This window comes from Mustela erminea, chromosome 1 (genome assembly GCF_009829155.1).
Source record: "Mustela erminea isolate mMusErm1 chromosome 1, mMusErm1.Pri, whole genome shotgun sequence".
Lineage (NCBI taxonomy): Eukaryota > Metazoa > Chordata > Mammalia > Carnivora > Mustelidae > Mustela > Mustela erminea.
Genome location: NC_045614.1, coordinates 14,212,701 through 14,233,075, shown reverse-complemented (window position 1 = coordinate 14,233,075; position 20,375 = coordinate 14,212,701). Strand labels below are relative to the sequence as shown.

General features: G+C 54.0%; 1 protein-coding gene across 16 annotated transcripts in view; it reads right to left on the bottom strand.

Moving 5' to 3' along the window:
* Window positions 1–17,347, bottom strand: part of MAST3 (microtubule associated serine/threonine kinase 3) — a 37,681-nt gene extending 20,334 nt beyond the window's left edge. For 5 of the 16 annotated variants that reach the window (XM_032315829.1, XM_032315803.1, XM_032315848.1 and 2 more), the window contains exons 1-3: window positions 17,266–17,346; window positions 10,311–10,342; window positions 7,728–7,817 (exon numbers count right to left, since the gene is read on the bottom strand). In XM_032315829.1, coding sequence (XP_032171720.1) covers window positions 7,728–7,817; window positions 10,311–10,342; window positions 17,266–17,304 — 161 coding nt within the window. In that variant the 5' untranslated portion in view covers window positions 17,305–17,346. Of the gene's footprint in view, window positions 1–2,064; window positions 2,509–7,727; window positions 7,818–8,104; window positions 8,476–10,310; window positions 10,343–17,265 lie in introns of those variants that run through there. The other 11 variants (XM_032315784.1, XM_032315793.1, XM_032315823.1 and 8 more) reach the window with 8 other exon arrangements.
* Between the last annotated feature and the right edge of the window lie 3,028 nt (window positions 17,348–20,375).

Genomic DNA, 20,375 nt, shown 5'->3' with positions numbered 1-20,375 from the left:
GCAAATAAAGCAGATGGCGGAGAGGACCCAGGAGCCCACTGGGGAACTGAAGCAGGTGTCCATTCCATCCCATGCACCCTCTCCCAGGCCCATGGCCCCAAGTGTCTTGGCAACCCCCCCTCCCCCGGACCTCCCCAAAAGGCCAATCTGACCCTTAAAAACCCTCAAGCCAGCACCTTGCAGAAGGTGCCATCCTTCTTAACTTTTGTCCACGCGTATCCCTTCCTCCATCCCAATTCCCTTCTTCCAGAACCCCCTGGCCCAGGCCACTCCCACCCTGGCCCAGCCTCTCCCACCTGTGCCGGGGCCCCAGCCCCCGCCCTGGCAGAGGGAAATTGAGAGCAACATCATCTCCCCTCCCTCCCCGGTGCAGTCGCCCAGCAACGGCTCTGGAAGTGCATCAGCCCACAGACTCCCAGCCGCCAACGCAGCTCAGTGGCTCAGGGAGGGAGAGATGAAACCTCAGGGCCTCACGGGGCCAGGAATGGTGTCCCAGGCAGAAGGCACAGTGCAGGTTAAGGCATGGGACGGCATGGTCAGCCACCGACTGAGGCATCAAGACAGGCAGGGAGCCATGAGCAGCTGCCCTTCTGAGGCTCAGTTTCCCAACCTGTATACCTTGCAAGGTACCAGGAAGATTTGATGAAGTATATACACAGTGTTCAGGTCTGGGCCCAGCACTGGGTAGACGGTAGTGGGTACGGGCGGTGTTGTCTCTCTCCCCACAAGTCCTGCAGGGCCTGGGATGTGCAGCAGGAGGCCAGGCAACGCCTCCCCAGTGAATTCAGTCACCAGCTGCCCATCCCAACAGCCCCAGAGGTGGGAGAGACCACCTGCACCCATTTCCCAGCCTAGGAAACTGAGGCCACAGATGTCAACAGCCGCAGGGAACTGCCTGTAGTCTGAGGTGCAGAAGCAAAAGTGAAACCCACAGGTTCCTGCAAAACTTCCTGCCAAAACCCAGCCCCCCCACCCATATAGCCGCTGGTGCCATATCCTCTCTCAGCCCTCATCTGGGTCCTCAGCCCCATGCTGCGCATTTGACACCAGTGACAGCCTTTGGGAAAAACACTTGCCCCACCTCCCTCTTGCGCTCAGGCGGGGCCTTCTTGAAAACAGCCATATTTGATGTCTCAAGGGGAACCTGGGCATCATTTATTCACTTGCCGAGCATCTGTCCAGTGTCCACTAGCTCAGCCCTCCCTGGAGAAGACCTACGACCCTGAGAGGCTGCCTGGCCATTCAATAAACCCCCACGTGGGACAACACAGAGTGAGAATATGGCAGAAAACACTGGCCTGAGGCCAGCTGCCTGCACCTGATCCCTGAGGTGCCCCTAAGTCCTCTGTCACTCCACAGGACCTGGGAAAAGGGTCTAAGCCCTGACCCCTAGTACTCCATGTCCTTTAGCAGCTGCCGTCTCTGCCCGGCCTTTGCCTGTGCTCCCCTCTAGAAATGCCCCAACCCAGCACCAGTGAAAGGCCAGAAAACAGAGACGTTAAGGAACTGCCCGAGGTCACACAGCCACGGAGGAGCGGAGCTGTAATTTGAAGCCGAGTCCTGTCAAGTCCACAGCCCTTATTTGGCCTTTGCTTTTCAGAAAGGGAAACGGAGACTCCAAAACGGGCGAGGCTTTGCTGTGGTTAAACCCAGTATTTTACCCGATTTACCGGCTCCTACCACACCACCTGCACACCAGCCTCGTGCGGCAAATATCTGTTTCTGAAACAGTATTTCCGCTGACGCGGGCCCCAGGGACAGACGAGCTTCAGTTTTTCCAAGAAGATCCTCTCCAGGTCTGCCCAGGCCTAAAGACCCGGGTTTGAATCCTGGCCCGGTCCCACACCCTAACTGCGACCCCGGCAGGCAGACATCCAACTCCGGGTAACGAGGGGCAAAAGGAGGTTTTCTGGGCCCCTAGCGAATACCCTGATCCCAAAGCGTCCTCCCCCTTCCCCCTACTGTCGCACACACAGCGGCCCTCGCCACGCTGCCGGGATATACTTCTGGCAACTCGTGTTTGCTTGGCCGGCCGCCGAGCCTTTGCCCACACGGTGCCCCTACCTCTTGGAGCGCTGCAGCAGCGCGCCCTTGGCAAGGCGGCTCCGGTGGCCTGGCGCAGCCACCGCCGTCCAGTAGCTGGGATCGGACATGCTGCTTCTCTTTGTGCCGCCGCCGCCGTCGGAGACCCGGGAGGCGCGGGGGCGCAGCCGGCGGCGGCGGGGCGCGAACCTCCGCGGCCGGATTGGCCCCGGGAGCCCCGCGGAGCGGGGCAGAGGGTGCGCGCCGCGGGGTTGGGGTAGGGGGCGAGGAGGAAGCGCGCGCCCCGCAGCGCGGCCGGGAATCCCGCCCAGGCGAGCGCGGGGGCGGGGCCTTGCGGGGGCGGGGCCTTGCGGGGCGGGGCGAGCGACGCGGAAGCGAGGCTGGAGGACCCGCGTGCAGGCTAGTGGGCTGGGCGTTGCCAGGGCCGCGGGCGGAGGGGCGGGGCGTTGCCAGGGCTGCGAGCAGCGGGGGCGGAGCGTTGGCGCCTAGTAGGTTAGGCCCTGGAACTTGGCCCCTTTCCTCGAAATGTAAATCTGTTCATGTTCCTTTTTCCCTCTCTCTCTTTCCCCCCACTCCCCTGCGCTAACCTCTTCTGAATGTGGCACTTGAGAATTCTCCAATGGCCTGGCTTGGCTCATGCTACCGCGCCCACGCTGGCTTCAGTTCTCGGAATGTCCTTCCTGCCTGGCAAAATCTAGCATCCCCTCTCCCAGGGAGCCTTTTCTTGTGTCTGGCTCTGTCTTCCCCAGGCTTCGGCTCCTGGGGGTCCCAGCATCTCCCAGCACTGGACTGGGAGAAAGGGCATGATTAATCGAGTCAGGGCATCTGACATGCTCTGCCTATGTGATGGAAAGGCCATCAACCTGGCTACAGTCAGGACTCAGAGGACACCTAATAGGTACCGCCTCACGCCTGTCTTCTCGATTGTAAAATGGGAGGGGAACCAGGTCAATGGGATGATTACACGAATTAGATGCAAGGTGGCACCCACAGTGCCTGATACATGTTTGATCAATGTTAGCATCAGGCTAACTTCCACGCCTCTGCTTCTCCATCTACAAATGTTCCCTCATGAAAATGGAATCGAATCAGAGGGACAGAAAGTGCTAGGAGTATGGTACCTGCTTACCATGGGAATAGGACTATCTCACACAGTAGGCAGTAGGCAGTAGGCTGAATTAATGCTTCTGCTTGTGACACTCCCAAGAAGACAGGGACGGTGTCACCTTAAGAGCAGCCCCTTCACAGGTCACAGGACACATTGGGAACTAACCCAAGGGGCCTGACATTGAAGCCCAGACCCCACATCTGAGAAGGGAAGGCACAGAAAGGCACCCCTGCCTGATATATAATCCTAACTCTCTCCAACCCTCTTGCCACCAATTTTGCTTCTCAGGTCTCCCAAGAGACTCCCCACCCTGTCTTCCCGGCCAGTGTCACTCTCAGGTATCTCTTGGGTGTGTCCCCCAGAACGCTCTCCATCTCCAGGTCCCCCAAGCCTGGGTCTCAAACACCCATAACTGGTCATTCAGTCACTCAACATTCATTGAGTACCTACTGTGTGCCTGACCCTGCGCTGAACCCTGAAGACCATGCCCTCAAGAGGCCCCAAGTCTGGAGGGGGAGGCAGAGAGTAAACCGGAAGCAATGAAATGATCAAGGTAGTTTCGAACACTGAAGTCAAGGAAAGAAAGGAACAGAGGTAACAATGGCAAAGGATGACTTTAGTCTGGAGGCCTCTGTGAGGAGATGACACTAAAGCCAGTAGAGATTGAGAAGAAAGAGGAGCCAGTCATGGAAACAGTGTTCCAGGCAGAGGGCACAGCTTGGGCAAAGGTCCTGAGACAGGACTGAGGGAAGGATGCCAGCAGGGCTTACCATGTAAGCCTTGTGCACTGTTAAGAGGAGTGCAGCTGAACAGTAGAATCAAAGGGGTGCCATGAAGGGTGTGTGGGCAGGGGAGGGGCACCATCTGAACTGTCACCGCCCTCCCATGTCTGCCATGTGGAACAGGAGATATCAGGCACAGGAATGCAGATGGCATTAGGCCAGTGAGAGACTGTGACGGGGTCTGGGAGGGGAGACACTGAGGCCTGGACCAGGGGGACGCTGTGGAGAAAAGTGGGGGAGATTCTGGAATTGTTTTGTGGCCAATGGATGGGCCCTGCTGAAGGGCCAGATGTGGAAGGGAGGATGGAAGCAGTCACTTCTGACCCTTAGGTGTCCCATCTGGGCCATGGGCCAGGGACAGAGCCTCCTGCTCATGGGAAATGCAAATTCCCATAGGTCTGGGGACCCAAGTAGGGACGGAGTCATGGTCTCGCGTCACCCTCTGCTGACATGCTATGCCCATGAACCCTCCCTGCCACGTGTGCCAGGGACAATGCTGCGCAGTTAGGAAAGGAACTACCCTGCTTAATCCCAGCTGTGGCTACACCCCACACCATCTACATGCGCCCCATTACGCCCACTGCTCTGGCATCCCCAGCAGCCACTTCTCCCACGGCCATCTGGCCTCAGTTTCCTCCTCTGCAGAACAGGGATGCAGCTGACAATCCAGAGTGCCCGTGGTCACAGCCAAGGCCTCCCATGAAAGCCTGACCAAGCCGCTGATCTCTGGCGCCAGCTCGCTGCCCAGCAGATCCTGTCCCTCCCCAACTCACACATTCTCCATGGCTCCTCATTGCTTTTACAGCCAAACCACACTTCTGGGTGAATTCGTCTCAGATCCCAACCCTGTCTGCGACTCAGGATCTGTCTCCCTCTGCTTGTACTCGTGACTGCGTAAATGGCAAAGCCATAGGGAGCATACAGACCCCTACCCCCAACTCTTCCTTGGTCTGACAGCCCTTCACACCTGCCCATGCCTTGTCCACACCGCTTCCAGTCACGGATGCTGTGCCGTTCTTAGTACCCTGGAGAGAAAAATGCAAATTCTTCCTGTCTTTGGCACTCAAGGCCCCAAGGGAACACTCTTCTGACAATACCTTTTGCTGTGACCCTATCAAAAAGGACCAAACTCACAGCTTTCCTCTACCCACAACCACCACCACCACAAGCAGAGCCCTGCCTGCTTCCCATGTGTCCGTGCCACAAGCATTAAACTGAGCATCAGCTATAGACCAAGCCCTGCCCTAGGATAGAGGACAGATCCAGGTCTGGTCCTCAAGGGGCTCCCAAGCCTCTGGGTAAGAAAAACAACCCAAAAATCACACAAGAAAACATAGAAATCACACCTATAATGCAGTGTCCATGAGGGAAAGGGACAGGTATAATGGACATAATCGGGGCTTGGGAGACCCTGAATGGGGGGCTGTGGTTTGGAAAAGCTTCCTATATGGGGGCTTGATAGAGATTTGACAAATGAAGAAATGAAGAAATGGAGGAAATGGAGCTCTGGGCAGACAAGCAGCACATGCCCTGAGGTTGGACCAGCTTGTGTTCTGGCAGCCCAGGAGGTCTCATGGCTAGGGTAGGGTGAGCCAGATGGGGAGATAGACGGGGAGGAGGTGGGGGTTGCAGGGGCCAGACTGATGGGGCCTCGAAGCTGAGGGAAAAAATGTGGGCTTACTCCTAGGGTGCTTGGGGCAGGGGAGGTAGGGACCCAGTTCCTTTCCTGGCCCCAAGTGATGTGGTTCTGCTGCCCTCTCGTGGTGGGTGAGGAGACTTTTCTGCTCAGAACCCCAAACACTGCCTCCATTTGCTCCTGGTAAAACTGGCTCAGCGGTTCACAACAGGTTCCTCCCCTCCTCTGGTCCTCACCCGGGGTAGAGGCCAAGGAGGTAGTAGAGGCCAAAGAGTCAGGGTCAGATTTGGCCTGACATTCTCTCCCAGGGTGGCCCTGGACAACACACTCTTAAATCCTGAGTTTCCTCCTCTCCTAAATAGGGGTACAGCAGTTCCTGCCTTCCACAGGACACCCCCACCTGGTCCAGCCCCCACCATCTCCTACCCAGACGTTGTCCTAGCCATCTCCCTGACTGCCACCTCCATTACTGTCACATGCCCCAGCAGATACTCTTCCCCCCAAACAGCCAGAGAGGCTTTAAAAATCTTGGTTCTGGGGTGCCTGGGTGGCTCAGCTGGTTAGTATCTGCCTTCGGCTCAGGTCTTGGTTGGGGTCGAGCCCCACATTGGGTTCCCTGCTTGGCAGGGGGCCTGCTTCTCCCTCTCCTCCCCACTCATGCTCTCTGTCACTATTTCTGTCTCTCTCTCTCAAATAAATAAATAAAATCTTCAAAAAACCCCACAAAAACCTTGGCCCTGCCTCAGGACCTTTGCATGTACAGTTCCCATTGTCTGGTGCCCCCCTGCCCCTGGCTCTGCCTAGGTCTTGACTAAAACCCACCTCGCTGGAGTGCCTGCGTAACTCAGGTGGTTAAGCATCTGTCATCTGCTCAGGTCACAATCCCAGGGTCCTGGGATCAAGCCCCACATTAGACTCCCTGCTTAGTGAGGAGTCTGCTTCTTCCTCTCCCACTCCCCCTGCTTGTGCCCTCTGTCAAACAAATAAATAAATAAATAAAATCTTAAATAAAACACTACCTCCCCCAAGAGGTCACTATCTGAATGTATCCTGTTTGTCCACTCACTTCTTTACTGCCCACCTCCCTAGAGCTGACTAAAAGCCACTTGAAGGAGGGGCTATTTCAGTCCTGTTCACATCTATGCCCTTAGCACCTGGCTTGCAGCAGGCGTCTACTTAATGTTAACTGTCTGTTACCCAGCACCCAGTGTGGACTTCAAATTGTTCTCTCTTCTCCCCATTAAAGGTCTGTGGAAAGAATCTAAGCAGCTCATTCACCCTAAGGTATAAATGACTGATAGGCCCTCAAATTCTAGACATCACTGATTCACACATCTGTCGTCTCCCTGAACTTTTCCCAAGCTGTGCGAAGAGCCCGTGATAACCCTTATATTCCCTCCTGTACCAGGCGGGGGGTGGGGGGGACCCTGAGATGCGCCAGTCACAGAGGGTGGCTCAGACCCTCAAAAGACTTGGGCAGCCAAGCTGGCCCTGATGCTTAGTCTCCAGATGTACTAAACGAGGAGAACTGGTGTCTCCTCTCTGAGCCTCGGTTTCTCCAGCTGAGGAATGGGGTCGGGAAGGGCACCTCTCTCCTGGGGCACCTTTCCTCCCTCCTGGGGGAGGAAACAGAAGGCATTGGGAGAGCTGGCCCCAGTCAGGCTGATTCTCTCCTGACACCACTTTGCCTTGTTCAGTGCATGGGGCCATCATGGTGAACTCTCAGCCTTGGGTGGGTATGTGTGTGCCTGTGAGCACGTGAGTGTGTGTCTATAAACTCTGAGGGAGGAGCTTTCCAACCCGCTGACCTGGGTGTGGGGAGGGTCCCTGACCCTAGCCTGGAAGGCGAGGCTGATTCAGTAGGGGTCAGGCTGGGAACCCAGCACCTGTCTCAGGATGTCCTTGGGCAAGAGCTCAAGTTCTGGCCTCACCTTGGCCACCTGTCGGATGCAGGACCTGTTGGCTAGGGCTGAAAATGGAATTTCCCATCAAGGTCCTAGTGTGGATAGCACTTTCATTTTATGGAGGGGTAAACTGAGGCCTAGAGAGGCAATGTCACCAGCCCACAGTACCTTGGTGGGGAGGGTCTAGGTTGCTTCTGAGGCTCTGGGGGTGCCAGGGCAATGTCCGAGCCCCGCCCCGATAGGCTGTCACTTACCTCCAGGGGTGCAGGCCCAGCGAGGGGCTGCAGGGGCTGCAGGGGCTGCTGGGGCTCAGCAAAGATGGGCTCTGGCTGCTCGGAGACAGACTGCAAAGAAAGAGGCCGGGGACGGTGAACCTGTTGGTGGCCCCTGCGTGTGGCCAAAGCCGGAGATGGACAGGGACTTCAGTTCCCTTAGGGAGAAGGGGCCCCAAGGCCTGGGATTCTGGGTCTCTGGCAGGCCGCGAGGGCGGGGCCTGATGACCCCGGAGGGCTCCCCGGAGGCGGCGGTGGGACTCTGGGAGACTTAAAACTGAGACACACGGATAAGGGTGGTTATCTGTCTGCTTCTCTCCCCGCCACCCTATTTCCCCCCTTCTCCGACAAGCACTCACTCAAGGGTCAGCGCCGGGATGTGCAGCTTGTCTCTGCGAGACTTCATGCCGAGGCCGGGGCTGCGTCTACGTGGCCGGGTGCCAAAACCACCTTTGTGGCCCCCTGAACCCCGATCACCGTGCGATCGGACAGACCCACAGACGCGGACGTGGGGACAGCACGCCTGGCCGGCGCTACCAACGCGGCGTGGAGGCTGGGCCGCTGGGGGCGCGGGGGGCGGGCTCTCTCCTCCTCGGGGCGGGGCTCGGAGCCCCGCACCTGCGCGCAGGCCCAGCCCAGCAGGAAAAGTCGGGTTGCGGGAGGCTGGAGTCGCGGGTGCCACCCCCTCCCGGAGAGCGACGCCAAGGCTGCCAGGTCTCGAGCCCCCAGGCTGCGCCACCGGAAAGGAAGGGCGGTCACTGTCTTCCAGATTGGCAATATTGCTCCATCGTCTGGCCCCGCCCCTTCCCGGCTACGGCCGGGTCTCTGCCCTCGACCCGCCTCCCCGGGGGGGGGGTTGCGGGGGGGGGGTGTCACTCGCACCCGGGATCTGAGTGCGTCTTGACCCTGTTCCCCATCCCCAGCAGCTCAGCACAGCATTCGGAGCCCCTCCTGGCGGTCTCAGCATCCCCGCGGTTACCAGGGGCCGGGGCCACGCCTCCAGGCCTTTGCTTCACCGGGTTCCCTCTCGTCAGGAGCGTCGTCCCGCTCACCCACGTCCGAATTCAGGCCCGCGGGCCCCTCTTTCGCGGAGCCGTCCCTATACACGACGCATGGCTCCCTGAGTCCCATCCTCTCTTTTGCCCAGTGCAGATCCCAAGAGTCCGGGGTTGTTTGTGTCTGGCTATGGCCCCCTTGACACCCCACTTGGACCCAGTCAGGAACACGGCAGGTAGCAGAGTAGACAACCCTCAGGGAGTCTTTGTCCTGGTCCTGCCCCAGTAGTCCAGGACTTTGCCCTCTATGGTTCTTTTTTCCTGCCCACTACCCCGCCCCCAAACTGGGCAAAGGCCAGAAACAGTGCCCGCCTTCTGGTCAATGTTGGAGCCCTGCCCCTACTGGGCCCCTCAGGCTCCTCCTCACCAGCTGCACTATCCCCAGCCCAACAAGAACAGATGGTCTGGGCTTGGGGGCCAGTTTGACCCCATCCCCACCATCAGATTTCAAACTCTCAACCAACCCCTAGGACTTCCCCCTTCTCCTCACCCTCCATCTCCCCTGTGCTGTCTTCACTCCAGCTACCCCTGTTTCCACGGTATTCTTCCAATGTCAAGCTGGTATGCACCCCAGGACCTTTGCCCATGCTATTCCCTCTAGCTGGAAGGCCATTCCCCTCGAATTTTCCCCCTTGCCTCTGCCTCCTTTTCCAGATCTAGGCTCAAATGTCACCTCCTTCAAGAGGCCCCATATCTTCAGGGCTAAAGCTGGCCCCTAGCCCCTCTATCTCTGTTTAATTTTTCCCCTGCATAGTATCACTTCACCATCACTTTCCCCAAGAGAGTATGAGCTCATGGGCAGGGTTCAGCATTGGACCCCATCTCTGGGTCCCCCTTGCCTGGAACAGGGCCTGACGCACAGTAGGCACTCAAAAAAAGTTTGTTAAGTGGATGATTTCACTGCAAGGCAAGAGAATTCCCACCCCTCAGGCCAACACAGCCCCCAAAGAGGGGGTGTCTTGCACTTACACACTTTCGGACCACCAGCACAAGGCAAACCCCTCCCTGTCTTGGGCTTTGGTTTCCCATCCATACACTGGCAAAGGCACAGACCAAAATGTTCTGTGAGCTTTTGGGATCCAAAAATGCCAACCTCCAGACAAACGCTAATGAGACCCTGAAGCATACACTTTTCTACCCGTGTTTCCTGACAGTGAGCACCCCATCACAGGAGGCATGCAAGCTGGTTCTGGGATACTTGGCTGGAATTCTATAGTTTGGACTTTAGGTGTGAGACAATTTTCCCTTTTCCAGGCTGGATGTCCTTGTGTCAGTGGTAAACCCTGCAGCACTTGTCAAATGTTTCCTAAATTGCAAACTGGCCTGGGCCTCCCAGTTTGTGACCACCAAGTAAAGCACTTCTGAAACATTTTCTGAAACGCCGGGGGAAAGGATCAAAGTGAGAAGCTTTGTTATAATTATTAAATATATTCACAGTTTGGAGGCTGCTGCTGAAAAAATCTGTATCCAGGACCATAGGGCCCAGCCCACTGGCCTTAGATGAACTCACCCACGTCCCCGGCGTGGCAGGCTCAGCTCCTTCTGAAATGAGAGGAAACAAGGGTCATTCCTGAGGTGGCAAGGCCTTCACATCCCTGGCCCTCCTCCCAGCCCCCCCCCACACCCCATTGGTCCCTTCATCACCCAACTCCAGCCAATGTCTCCTTTCTACTGCCCCACACGCTGGGCTCTGCCCTGCCTCAGAGCCTTTGCATCTGCTGTGTCTTCTGCCAGGACGGCCTTCCCTCTCCTTTGGTGCTAGTTAATTACATCCTTCCTCAGCTCAGGCATCCCTTCCTCCGGGAAGCCCTCCCAGACTCCCAGTCACTTCCCCGCCCAGCTCATACCCTACTTGCACCAAAAACAGCTTCGTAACTTTAAATAACAAATTAGTTATATTTATAAAGAAGTATGCCAGTAGTGGCTAAATACTAACGATCTGCTGAGGAATGGGAGATTCTTTTTTTTTTCTTAAGATTTTATTTATTTGACAGAGAGAGACAGCGAGAGAGGGAATACAAGCAAGGGGAGTGAGAGAGGGAGAAGCAGAGGGAGAAGCTCCCTGCTGAGCAGGGAACCCAATGCTTTGGGGCTTGATCATGATTTGAGCTGAAGGCAGATGCTTAATGACTGAGCCACTCAGATGCCCCAGAAAGGGAGATCCTTGACTCATCCTCATCCTGCCCCCTGCCAGATCTGAAAGCCCTTCCCCTCTTACCTATGCAGATTTGTGTCCTGGGAGTCACTGAAGGGTGGGGACCCTGATCTGTGACTCCCTATTGAAGACCCTTTTAGAGCTCAACAAGCTGACTTGCATCAACCCTGGGTGTCCTCACCAGGGCAAAAAGCCCGAACTTGGGATCCACGGTGACCTGAATCCATCCTCAAATGTGGCTCACCCAAGAAGGTTTTTAAATCCTCAAAAGGTCATGTAGCACCAGTTTAGAATCTGTGGATACTCAGCCCTGGGTCAGGATCTACTTATTATCCGTTCCTTCCTGGCTGTGGGACCTTGAGCAAGTAACTTGTACTCTCTGTGCTTTGATTTTCCCATCTATAATGTGGAGGTTAACATCAGGAGGGGTCCAGGGTAATAAGGATCAGTTAGTATTACTGTTGCTGTTGTGTGTCGCTGTGCTATTGTTGAGCTCAGCCAGGGTCCAGGCGGACTGTTATAATACCTGATACATTTTACATTTACCGAGCCACCTACTAGAGATCAGGAGCAGGGCCATTTCACAGGCTGGGAAACTGAGGCGCAGAGGGAAGCCTGCCGCCCATGTCTCTTGGCAGGGAGAAGGTGGGGAATCCGGGTCTCTGGACATCCCTCTTCCCCCCACTCCCCGTCCCCACCACCAACAAACACACACATACACACACACACACACCAGGGCAGTCGCGTAGAGGACACATGACTATTTTTACCCAGGTGGGCTCTGGGCTGCCCACATCCAGAGCGGGGCGTTCACCATGGCAACCACTGACGTCATCAGCCTCCGCAGCCAATTCCAGAGGGCCGGAAGCTGCCCCGCGCAGGACTCAGCTGGGAGAGGCTGGCTGGGTCCCCCAGCTAGGTAAGGGGAGGGTCCACAGGATTGGGGTATAATCCCAAAGGCTGACCCCAATTACCTTGAGCCCACAAAACAAAACCAAGCCATGCAAGACGGGAAGAGGCTAACCTGCCATCCTGAGATGTTTCTGTCTGCCTGAATGAATACCTCTGGGGACCGGGAGCTCAGTATCATTCAGGGCAATTGATCATAGTCCCAGAACCACCACCACCATTAATACCTCCTTCGCCCCCTCCAATTGTTTTGGGATCTTATGCCAGCTTACCCTTCTCCTCTAACCTGTGAAAAAGTGAGGAGCTGGCGTCTGCCAGGGCTGCTAGCTGCACCCTCCCCCCATCCCAACCATCTCCTTCCAAAGCCCGGCAGTCCTGTGTTCTGGCAAGCTCCCCCTCATCTGAGCTGTGTGACCCCCTCCAAGCAATCTCACACCTCTGTGCCTCAGTTTCTTCATTTGGAAAGCCTCCTGGTGACACAAGGTCCTGGAAGGAATCAAGTAGCAAGCCAAGGGCTTGGCACCAGGGGAGGTTTTGATAAATCAGAGCCAAGACAGTGATTTCGTGAGATTAATAATAACCACCAATTGAACCACATATTTTAATTTGCTTCCAAAATACAAAAAGATGTGAAGTGGCAGAGAGAAGCGAGGGAAGGTCGGCAGCCCCCTGCAAAGGCTCTGTGGAAAGCTAGGACCACATGGAACTCTCCTGGCACCGCCCCCGGACCCTCTGCTCCCAGAGCCATCTGCTTCCGCCTTCAGCCCCCTCTTTGCAGGCTGTTCCCCAAGGAGTGACTCCCGCGTAGACGGGGTAGGTGGGGGCTCCGATCCCTTAAAACTGCCCTTTAAAGATAATATTTACGGCATCCTCTTGTGTTCTTGGCTGGGCTGGGCAATGCTGCCTTCCAGCAAAAAGTCTCAGCTCCATCCTGAGGAACCCTCAATCTGAAGAAGACAGAGCAGGACATGGACACCCCCATACTGGAGGCAACAGGGGGGACCCAGAGGGAGAGAAGGGTTGGAGGTGGGGCTGGAGGAAGCCAAGAGGCTTCCTTGGAGGGGCTGTCAGGTTAGTAGGAAACTGTAGGGTGGAGGTGGGACTCAGCCCACCTGGCACCGAGCCCCATGGGAAGTTGGCAGCTGCAATGAAGGGAGAGAAGTCAGCAGGGACCACATAGCACCAGCCTGAGGGCTTTTGGGAGGAACAGAGTAAGTGGAAATGGGCCACGAGGAGAAAGGCTGGGCCTTTCAGGGAAGCCCTCCAACAGCTGCGGGAGAAAGTACAGATACCAGCTCTGACCGCCTCCTCGCCGCCTGGATTTAGGCACCTAGGGTTTTAAAATTCTGTCCTGGGGCGCCTGGGTGGCTCAGTTAACTGGTTAAGCCTCTGTCTTCAGCTCAGGTCATGATCCCAGCGTCCTGGGATCGAGCTCCGCCTCTGGCTCCCAGCTCAGCAGAGAGCCTGCTTCTCCATCTCCCTGCCACTCTACTTGTGCTCTCTGTATCTCTCTGCCAAATAAATAAATAAATAAATAAAACTTAAAAAAAAAAAAATTCTGTCCTTTGTGAAGCAAAAGGCCAAGTCGGAGATGATAAAAATAATGATAAAATAGTAAGAATAGTATTTGTAGCAATAACGGCTTCCACGAACTAGCCCCTAAAATCACGGCACAGAAGAGGGAGCTGAAGCCAAACCCAGAAGGCCCAGATGCCGGCTCCTGCCTTGACCAAACGCAAACTGGTGGTCCGAGGGCAAGACCAGGTCCTGTTCACCACCTCCCAGCGCACAGCCAGCTGCGCGCGTACACTGGCACAACCAGACTGGCCAGCGTGCCCAGAGCCACTGCCTGGACTGCTCAGTAAGCAACTGACCTCGCCACGGCTTCCTAAAGCTTTTATAAATTGACTCTCTGACCTTTAGCAAGTCAGCCTCCAGAGTATCTGATTGGCTCGGACCAGTAGGCTGCCCCCTGATTGGCCGGGAGGTGGTGCTCCTGGGCCTATTAACGAAGCTCCAGTTAAGGGACTGTATACCTAATGGCCCAAACTGAGGTCCTCAACATCTTTGTACCCCCAGGAGCCAGACTGGCTAGAATTCCAAATCTCTTACTCTCCCTCTCTGATCCTCAGTTTCCGCCTCTGAAAAAGGAGGCTAATAATAGCACTGATCTCTTGCGATGTTAGGAGAATTAAATGTACAGCCAGTGTTTAGCATTTATAGGTGCCTGTTCATGTGAGCCGTTATTTATTCACATTTTTAAAATTAATTTTTAAATTTTTTTATAAACATATAATGTATTTTTATCCCCAGGGTACAGGTCTGTGAATCGCCAGGTTTACACATTTCACAGCACCCACCCATAGCACATACCCTCCCCAATGACCATATCCCCACCACCCTCTCCTGACCCCTTTCCCCCCAGCAACCCTCAGTCTGTTTTTTGAGATCGAGTCTTCTATGGTTTATCTCCCTCCTGATCCCATCTTCTTTCATTTTTTTCTTTTCCTACCCCCCAAACTCCCCATGTTGCATCTCCACTTCCTCATATCAGGGAGATCATATGATAGTTGTCTTTCTCCGATTGACTTATTTCGCTAAGCATGATACCCTCTAGTTCCATCCATGTTGTCGCAAATGGAAAGATTTCATTTCTTTTGATGTGAGCCGTTATTTATACTAATATTATTCTTTATAAATTATTTTCATTGTCTGGGGCACCTGGGTGGCTCGGTGGGTTGAGCGTCTGACTCTTGATTTTGGCTCAGGTCAGGATTTCTGGGCGGTGGGGTCGAGCCCTGCATCGCATTCCAGCATGGAGTCTGTTTGACCCTCTCTGTGCTCCTCCCCCACTCATGCTCTCTCTTTCTCGCTCTAAAGTAAGTAAATAAATAAATAATTTTAAAGATTTTATTTATTTGACAGAGAGACAGCGAGAGAGAAAGAGAGAGAGAGAGAGAGAACAGAAGCAGAGGAAGTGGGAGAGGGAGAAGTAGGCTCCCCACCGAGCAGGGAACCCGATTCAGAGGCTTGATCCCAGGACCCTGAGATCATGACCTGAGCTGATGGCTGACGCTTAACTGACTGAGCCACCCAGGTGCCCCTCCTTTTTTTTTTTTTTAAGATTTTAATTAAATTTAATAAATTTAATTTGATTATTAAATATATTTTCATGTGGCTCAGTCGGTTAAGCGTCTGCTTTTGGCTCAGGTTGTGATCCCAGGGTCCTGAGATGGAGCCCCATGTTGGGATCTCTGCTCAGCGGGGAGCCTGGTTCTCCCTCCCCCTCTGCCTGCCACTCTGCCTACTTGTGTTCCCTCTCTTTGCCAAATGAACAAATAAAATCTTAAAATATATATATATATATATATATTTTTTTTTTTCCTCCTTCATTTTGTCTCTTACTTGATCGTTCACTCCAGTCCCCTCCCTGGCTTCGGGCCACCTCTTTGCCCTCCACCGGCTCCAGAGGAGTCCTTCAAAGCCCCGGTGTGTTCTTCTCCCCTGCTCCAGCACTTTTCCTAGTTCCCAGTCACCCTAGGGGGAAAGTCTAACCTCTTCCAAATCAGCGCTGGAAGCCCCTGAAGCAAATGGTTCCCCTCTGACATCCCCAGCTCTGGAGCTAAGAAATGGCTTCTAGTTTTCCCATACAACACATAGAGTTACATGCTTCTGGGCCCAGAATTCCGGCACCCATCTGGGGGTGTCCCCACGTGTTCCTCTGCCTCCATGGGGAAGGACTGCTAGTGCAGAGCTGGTCTGGAGGGGGAGCCAAACCTGCCTGGGTTCAAATCCTGACTCTGTCACCTACCTGCTGTGACACCTGAACAGTGGCTACGCTTCTCAAAGCCTCAGTTTCCCCTTTTGTAGCATGGGGCTCGCCATCAGGGTACGGATGCCCCCACCATGGAACAGGCCCCCACTTCCTGACGTCAGCAGCGCCCCCATTCGCCTACCCGATGGCAGTTTCTCTATTTTAAGAGGCCGCGGGCGGGGCTCGAGTCTAACTGGGGCTCCGGGCGGGGCCTGTCCCCCCACAACACCCCACTGCTCACCGCCCCCTCCTCTAGGCCCAAGCCCCTCACTCCTGCCTCTGGCCTCGGACTTTCGTCTTTCAGCCCCCTCCCCCCAACGCCGAGCGGGAGTGGGGGTGTTTCTGCCCGCAGCTCTGACCCTGCCCTCCCTGACCCACCGCCCACCCCGTCCTTTCTAGGCTTTAGCTTCGCTCAGACGCTTTTATTTCCCCATACACCCCCCAGCCCCGCGGCTGCTTCCTCCGCTCCGAGGCCACCCAGCCACGCTCAGTTCAGGCGCCTCCTCCAAGTGTGCCCGAGCGTCCCACGATGCAGCTGACCACTCCTTGGGGTCGCTGCTGCTCATTGTTTCCCCCCAAAGGCTGGGAGATCCCGAAGAGCGGTTTTAGAGGGTCAGCACCCTGTTGCCTCTCCACTGCCGGGCACACAGCAGACACTCAATAAATGTTTGTTGTGTAAATGATGCGTCTCAGATTCCCGACCAGCAACCTGGGAGCTTGTTAAGGGTGTGGTCTAAGGCCCCAGGGGGAATTGGCTAAATCGCCACAATTCCCTTTGCACAGAGGTCCAGAAAGGTCAAAGATGTTGCCCACCGGGGTCACAGGGACCCCTGCGTGGGTTCGAATTCTGACACCCATGTTCTTACCTCCTAGTAACTGAGCCTCCCAAATACAAACCCAGGGCTAGAGGTCAGAAAAGGAGAGCCCTTACAGCAAATGGGGAAACTGAGATCCGGGAAGCAAAAGTGGCTCCCGCCCTCCTCTTCCTCCCCACTCCCCACCGCCGCAGCCAGTTGGCAGTGCCCTGTGCACGAAAGAGCTGGTTAAAGCCGCCGGATTGAAGCCCTGTTGGGCCACCTCGAGTTTGTGACTTTTCCGGACTCGAGCCTCACTTTCCTTATCTGACAAATGGGCGCCTGGACAGCCCTAACCTCCCGGGCTCACCTTAGGGGTGATCTGAGGCTGGGGCGCGGTGGAGCAGCGAAACCAAGAGGCAGGTAATAATACACATTAATTAATATTAATATATCACTAGTAGAAAGATGAATTCAAGGATGAACATATGGTGAGCGCTCAAAGGCTGCTGTTGCTCATATTATTATTAGAGCAGCTGGTGGTAAGGGGCGCAGCCTTCTGTCCCTTTTTCCCACGCTGGCGCTTGGAGCCTCAGTTTCCCCATATGTCAAACGGGGTATAGCCCCTTCCCACCAAGCAAAAAGCACTTTGAGAAGCGGGTGGGCAGAAGGAAAGACTGGAGCGCACGTCCCGCCTTCCGCCTCAGTTTCTCCGGATACCGAAGCTCCGCCCCTGGCACCCAGTTCAGGTCTACTCTGCCGTGCCCTCCGCCCGCCCACGCAGGGGCCTCACCTGGAGCCCTCGGCGCCGCAGGAGGCTCGGTTCGTCCATGGCCCGCTAGTCCGCACCGCCCGGCCCGCCCCCGGCCCCGCCCCAACCTGCCAAGCCCCGCCACCCCGCGCCATTGGTCAAGCCGGTCAGCTGATGGGCCTTGCCCCGCCCCTCTCTCGGAACCCTCCTGGCAGGGCTCCGCCTCCATCGGATGGCCGGACCTCCTTCCAGGCCCCACCCTACCCACCAGCCAAGATGAAAACATTTTTTTTTTTTCAATGAGTCTTCCAATAAGTAAGGGAACGTTATCATCCCCATTTTGCAGATGAAGAAACTGAGGCTCCTAGAAGTTAGTTAATATGCCCAGGGCATACAACAGGGCTGGTTCTAGGGTGAGGTGAATGAAGCACCCAGTTCCATTCAAAATTTAAGAGGGCCCACAAACATCAGTAATTAAGATACCCAAGATTGTAAGAGGATAGCTTAAAGAATTTAAACTAGCGCAAAAGAGGCGTGATGAACTAAATATCACAATTTAAAATAAAGACAGTATCAAACTCTGCCTGTACGTGAACCTGCCTCTCTTTTTTTCACCCTAATCCTTGCCTTAGTCCCAATAAAACTTTATTTACAAGAACAGGAAGCCACTGTTGTTGCCAGTTTCTGTTTTGAGGATGGCTGCTTTTGCTAAGCCAACTGGGCACCCGGCTAAGTGCCTCATGAGGACCACCTTTCACAGGTTATCTGATGATAATTGGGTCAGCTCCACTTTGCAGAAGGGAAACTGAGGCAGGGAAAATCCCAAAGTCCCAAGATGACATCCGTGTTCTCTCTTTCACTGGGACTTCCATTCTCTGGTCTCTGCAGCTTCAGATTCCCTTGACTACTCCACTGTTAGAACTGGGCATTAACAGTATCTTCTCAGGCTGGAGGAGACCCTAGGGAGGGTCCACTTGCCTTTGACGTTCTATAGGTAAGCTCCTACCCAATCACAATGGTCAGATTGAGCACATAAAAATACATTAAAAAAACACAGAAAAACCCCTGACAGCACTAGTTTTTCTTATGCACATTTAAAAATTGACATATAATTCACACACCATAAAATACACTCTTTGTAAATTTTTTAAAAAGATTTTATTTATTTACTTGACAGAGAGAGACAGTGAGAGAGGGAACACAAGCAGGAGGAGTGGGAGAGGGAGAAGCAGGCTTCCCACTAAGCAGGGAACCCGATGCGGGGCTTGATTCCAGGACCCTGGGATCATGCCCTGAGCCGAAGGCAGACGCTTTACAACTGAGCCACCCAGGCGCCCCAATTTTTTATTTTTCTAAATACAGCTTTTTAAAGTGGTTTTTAACATATTCTCAGAGGTGTGTAATCATCACCACTATCTAACCCCAGAATATTACATCAACCCTAAAAGAAAACCTTGACCCAGGAGCAGTCCCCGTCCTCCTTCCCCAGCCCCTGGCAACCACCAGTCTGCTTTCTCTCTCTATGGATTTGCCTGTTCTAGACATTTCATATATATGGGCCCACACAACACATGGCTTTGTGTGTCTGGCTTCTTTTGCTCATTGCATTTTTAAGATTTTATTTATTTATTTGACAGAGAGAGAGATCACAAGTAAGCAGAGAGGCAGGCAGAGAGAGTGGGAGAAGCAGCCTCCCCGCTGAGCAGAGAGCCTGATGCGGGGCTCGATCCCACGACCCCGAGACCATGACCTGAGCCAAAGGCAGAGGCTTAACCCACTGAGCCACCCAGGCATACTCAGTACGTTTTCAAGGTTTATCCGTATCATAGCTTGAATCAGTGCCTCCTTCCTTTTTTTTGGCTAAATAGTATTCCGTTGTGTGGATGGACCACATTTTGTTTCCTCATTTATCTGTTAATAGACGCTGGAGTTTTCCCACCTTTTGGCTATTGTGAATTGTTTTGCTCTGAACATTCACGCACAAGTTATTGTGTGGACATCTGCTTTCAATGCTCTTGGGTTTTTACCCTTAGGAGGAGAATCCCTGGCTCATATGGGAATTCTCTATTTCAGCTTTTCCAGAAACTGCCAGACTGTTACGGGCAGTTCAAAGCAGTCACCGTCATGGGCTGAGTAGTGTCTTTCCAAAACTTGTATGTTGAAATCCTTACAGTTTGTACTTCAGAATGTGGCTGCATTTGGAGATAAGGCCTTTATGATTTGTTTGTTTGTTTGTTTTTTAAGATTTTATTTATTTATTTGAGAGAGAGCGCGTGCACTATGGGGAGGCACAGGGAAAGGGAGAAACATTTATTTATTTATTTGGGAGAGAGAGCACGAGTGGTGGTGGGGTGTGGGCAGAGGAAGAGAGAGAAGCAGATGTCCTGCTGAGCAGGGAGCCTGACTTAGGGCTCTATCCCAGGACCCTGGGATCATGACCTGAGCTGAAGGCAGATGCTTAACCGATTGAGCCACCCAGGTGCCCCTAGAGATCATCCACTTCAGCCACTGTGATTAGCTCATGGAAGAGAGGTAACTCAAGCTCAGCCAATCAGTCTTCCTTGGGGACTTGGTCTGGAATCCCGGAGAAAGACAGGATCCCTGAACTGGAAGTGGTTGGACCAGGTAAATTGGGACCTGCTGGAGGGCCATCAGGGCTGTATCAAATGCCCCTGCTCCATCTGGAGAATACATAGAACTTCCAAGATGACAAGAACTTACACAAGAATTTCCAAGATGTCCCTTCAATGGGCTACAAGGGACATCTGACTCATTGACTGACTGAACACGTGAATCAATGCGTGAAATTTTCCCATGGTGAACACCTATGCATCCTTCAAAACCCACTACAAGTTTCTTTGAGAAGCATCAGAGAACACTTATTGAATGAATAAATTTTTTCCTGTGAACTTCTACACACCCATCAAAACCCTTTTCATATGTCTCTATAGAGCAGCAGGGAATGATTGTTGAATGAACACAAGAGTTTATTTTCTTGATAATCTTCTGTGTTGGTTTTTTTTTTTAATTTTATTTATTTGACAGTGAGAGGCACAGTGAGAGAGGAAACACAAGCAGGGGGAGTGGGAGAGGGAGAAGAAGGCTTCCTGCTGAGCAGAGAGCCCAATGCAGGGCTCGATCCCAGGACCCTG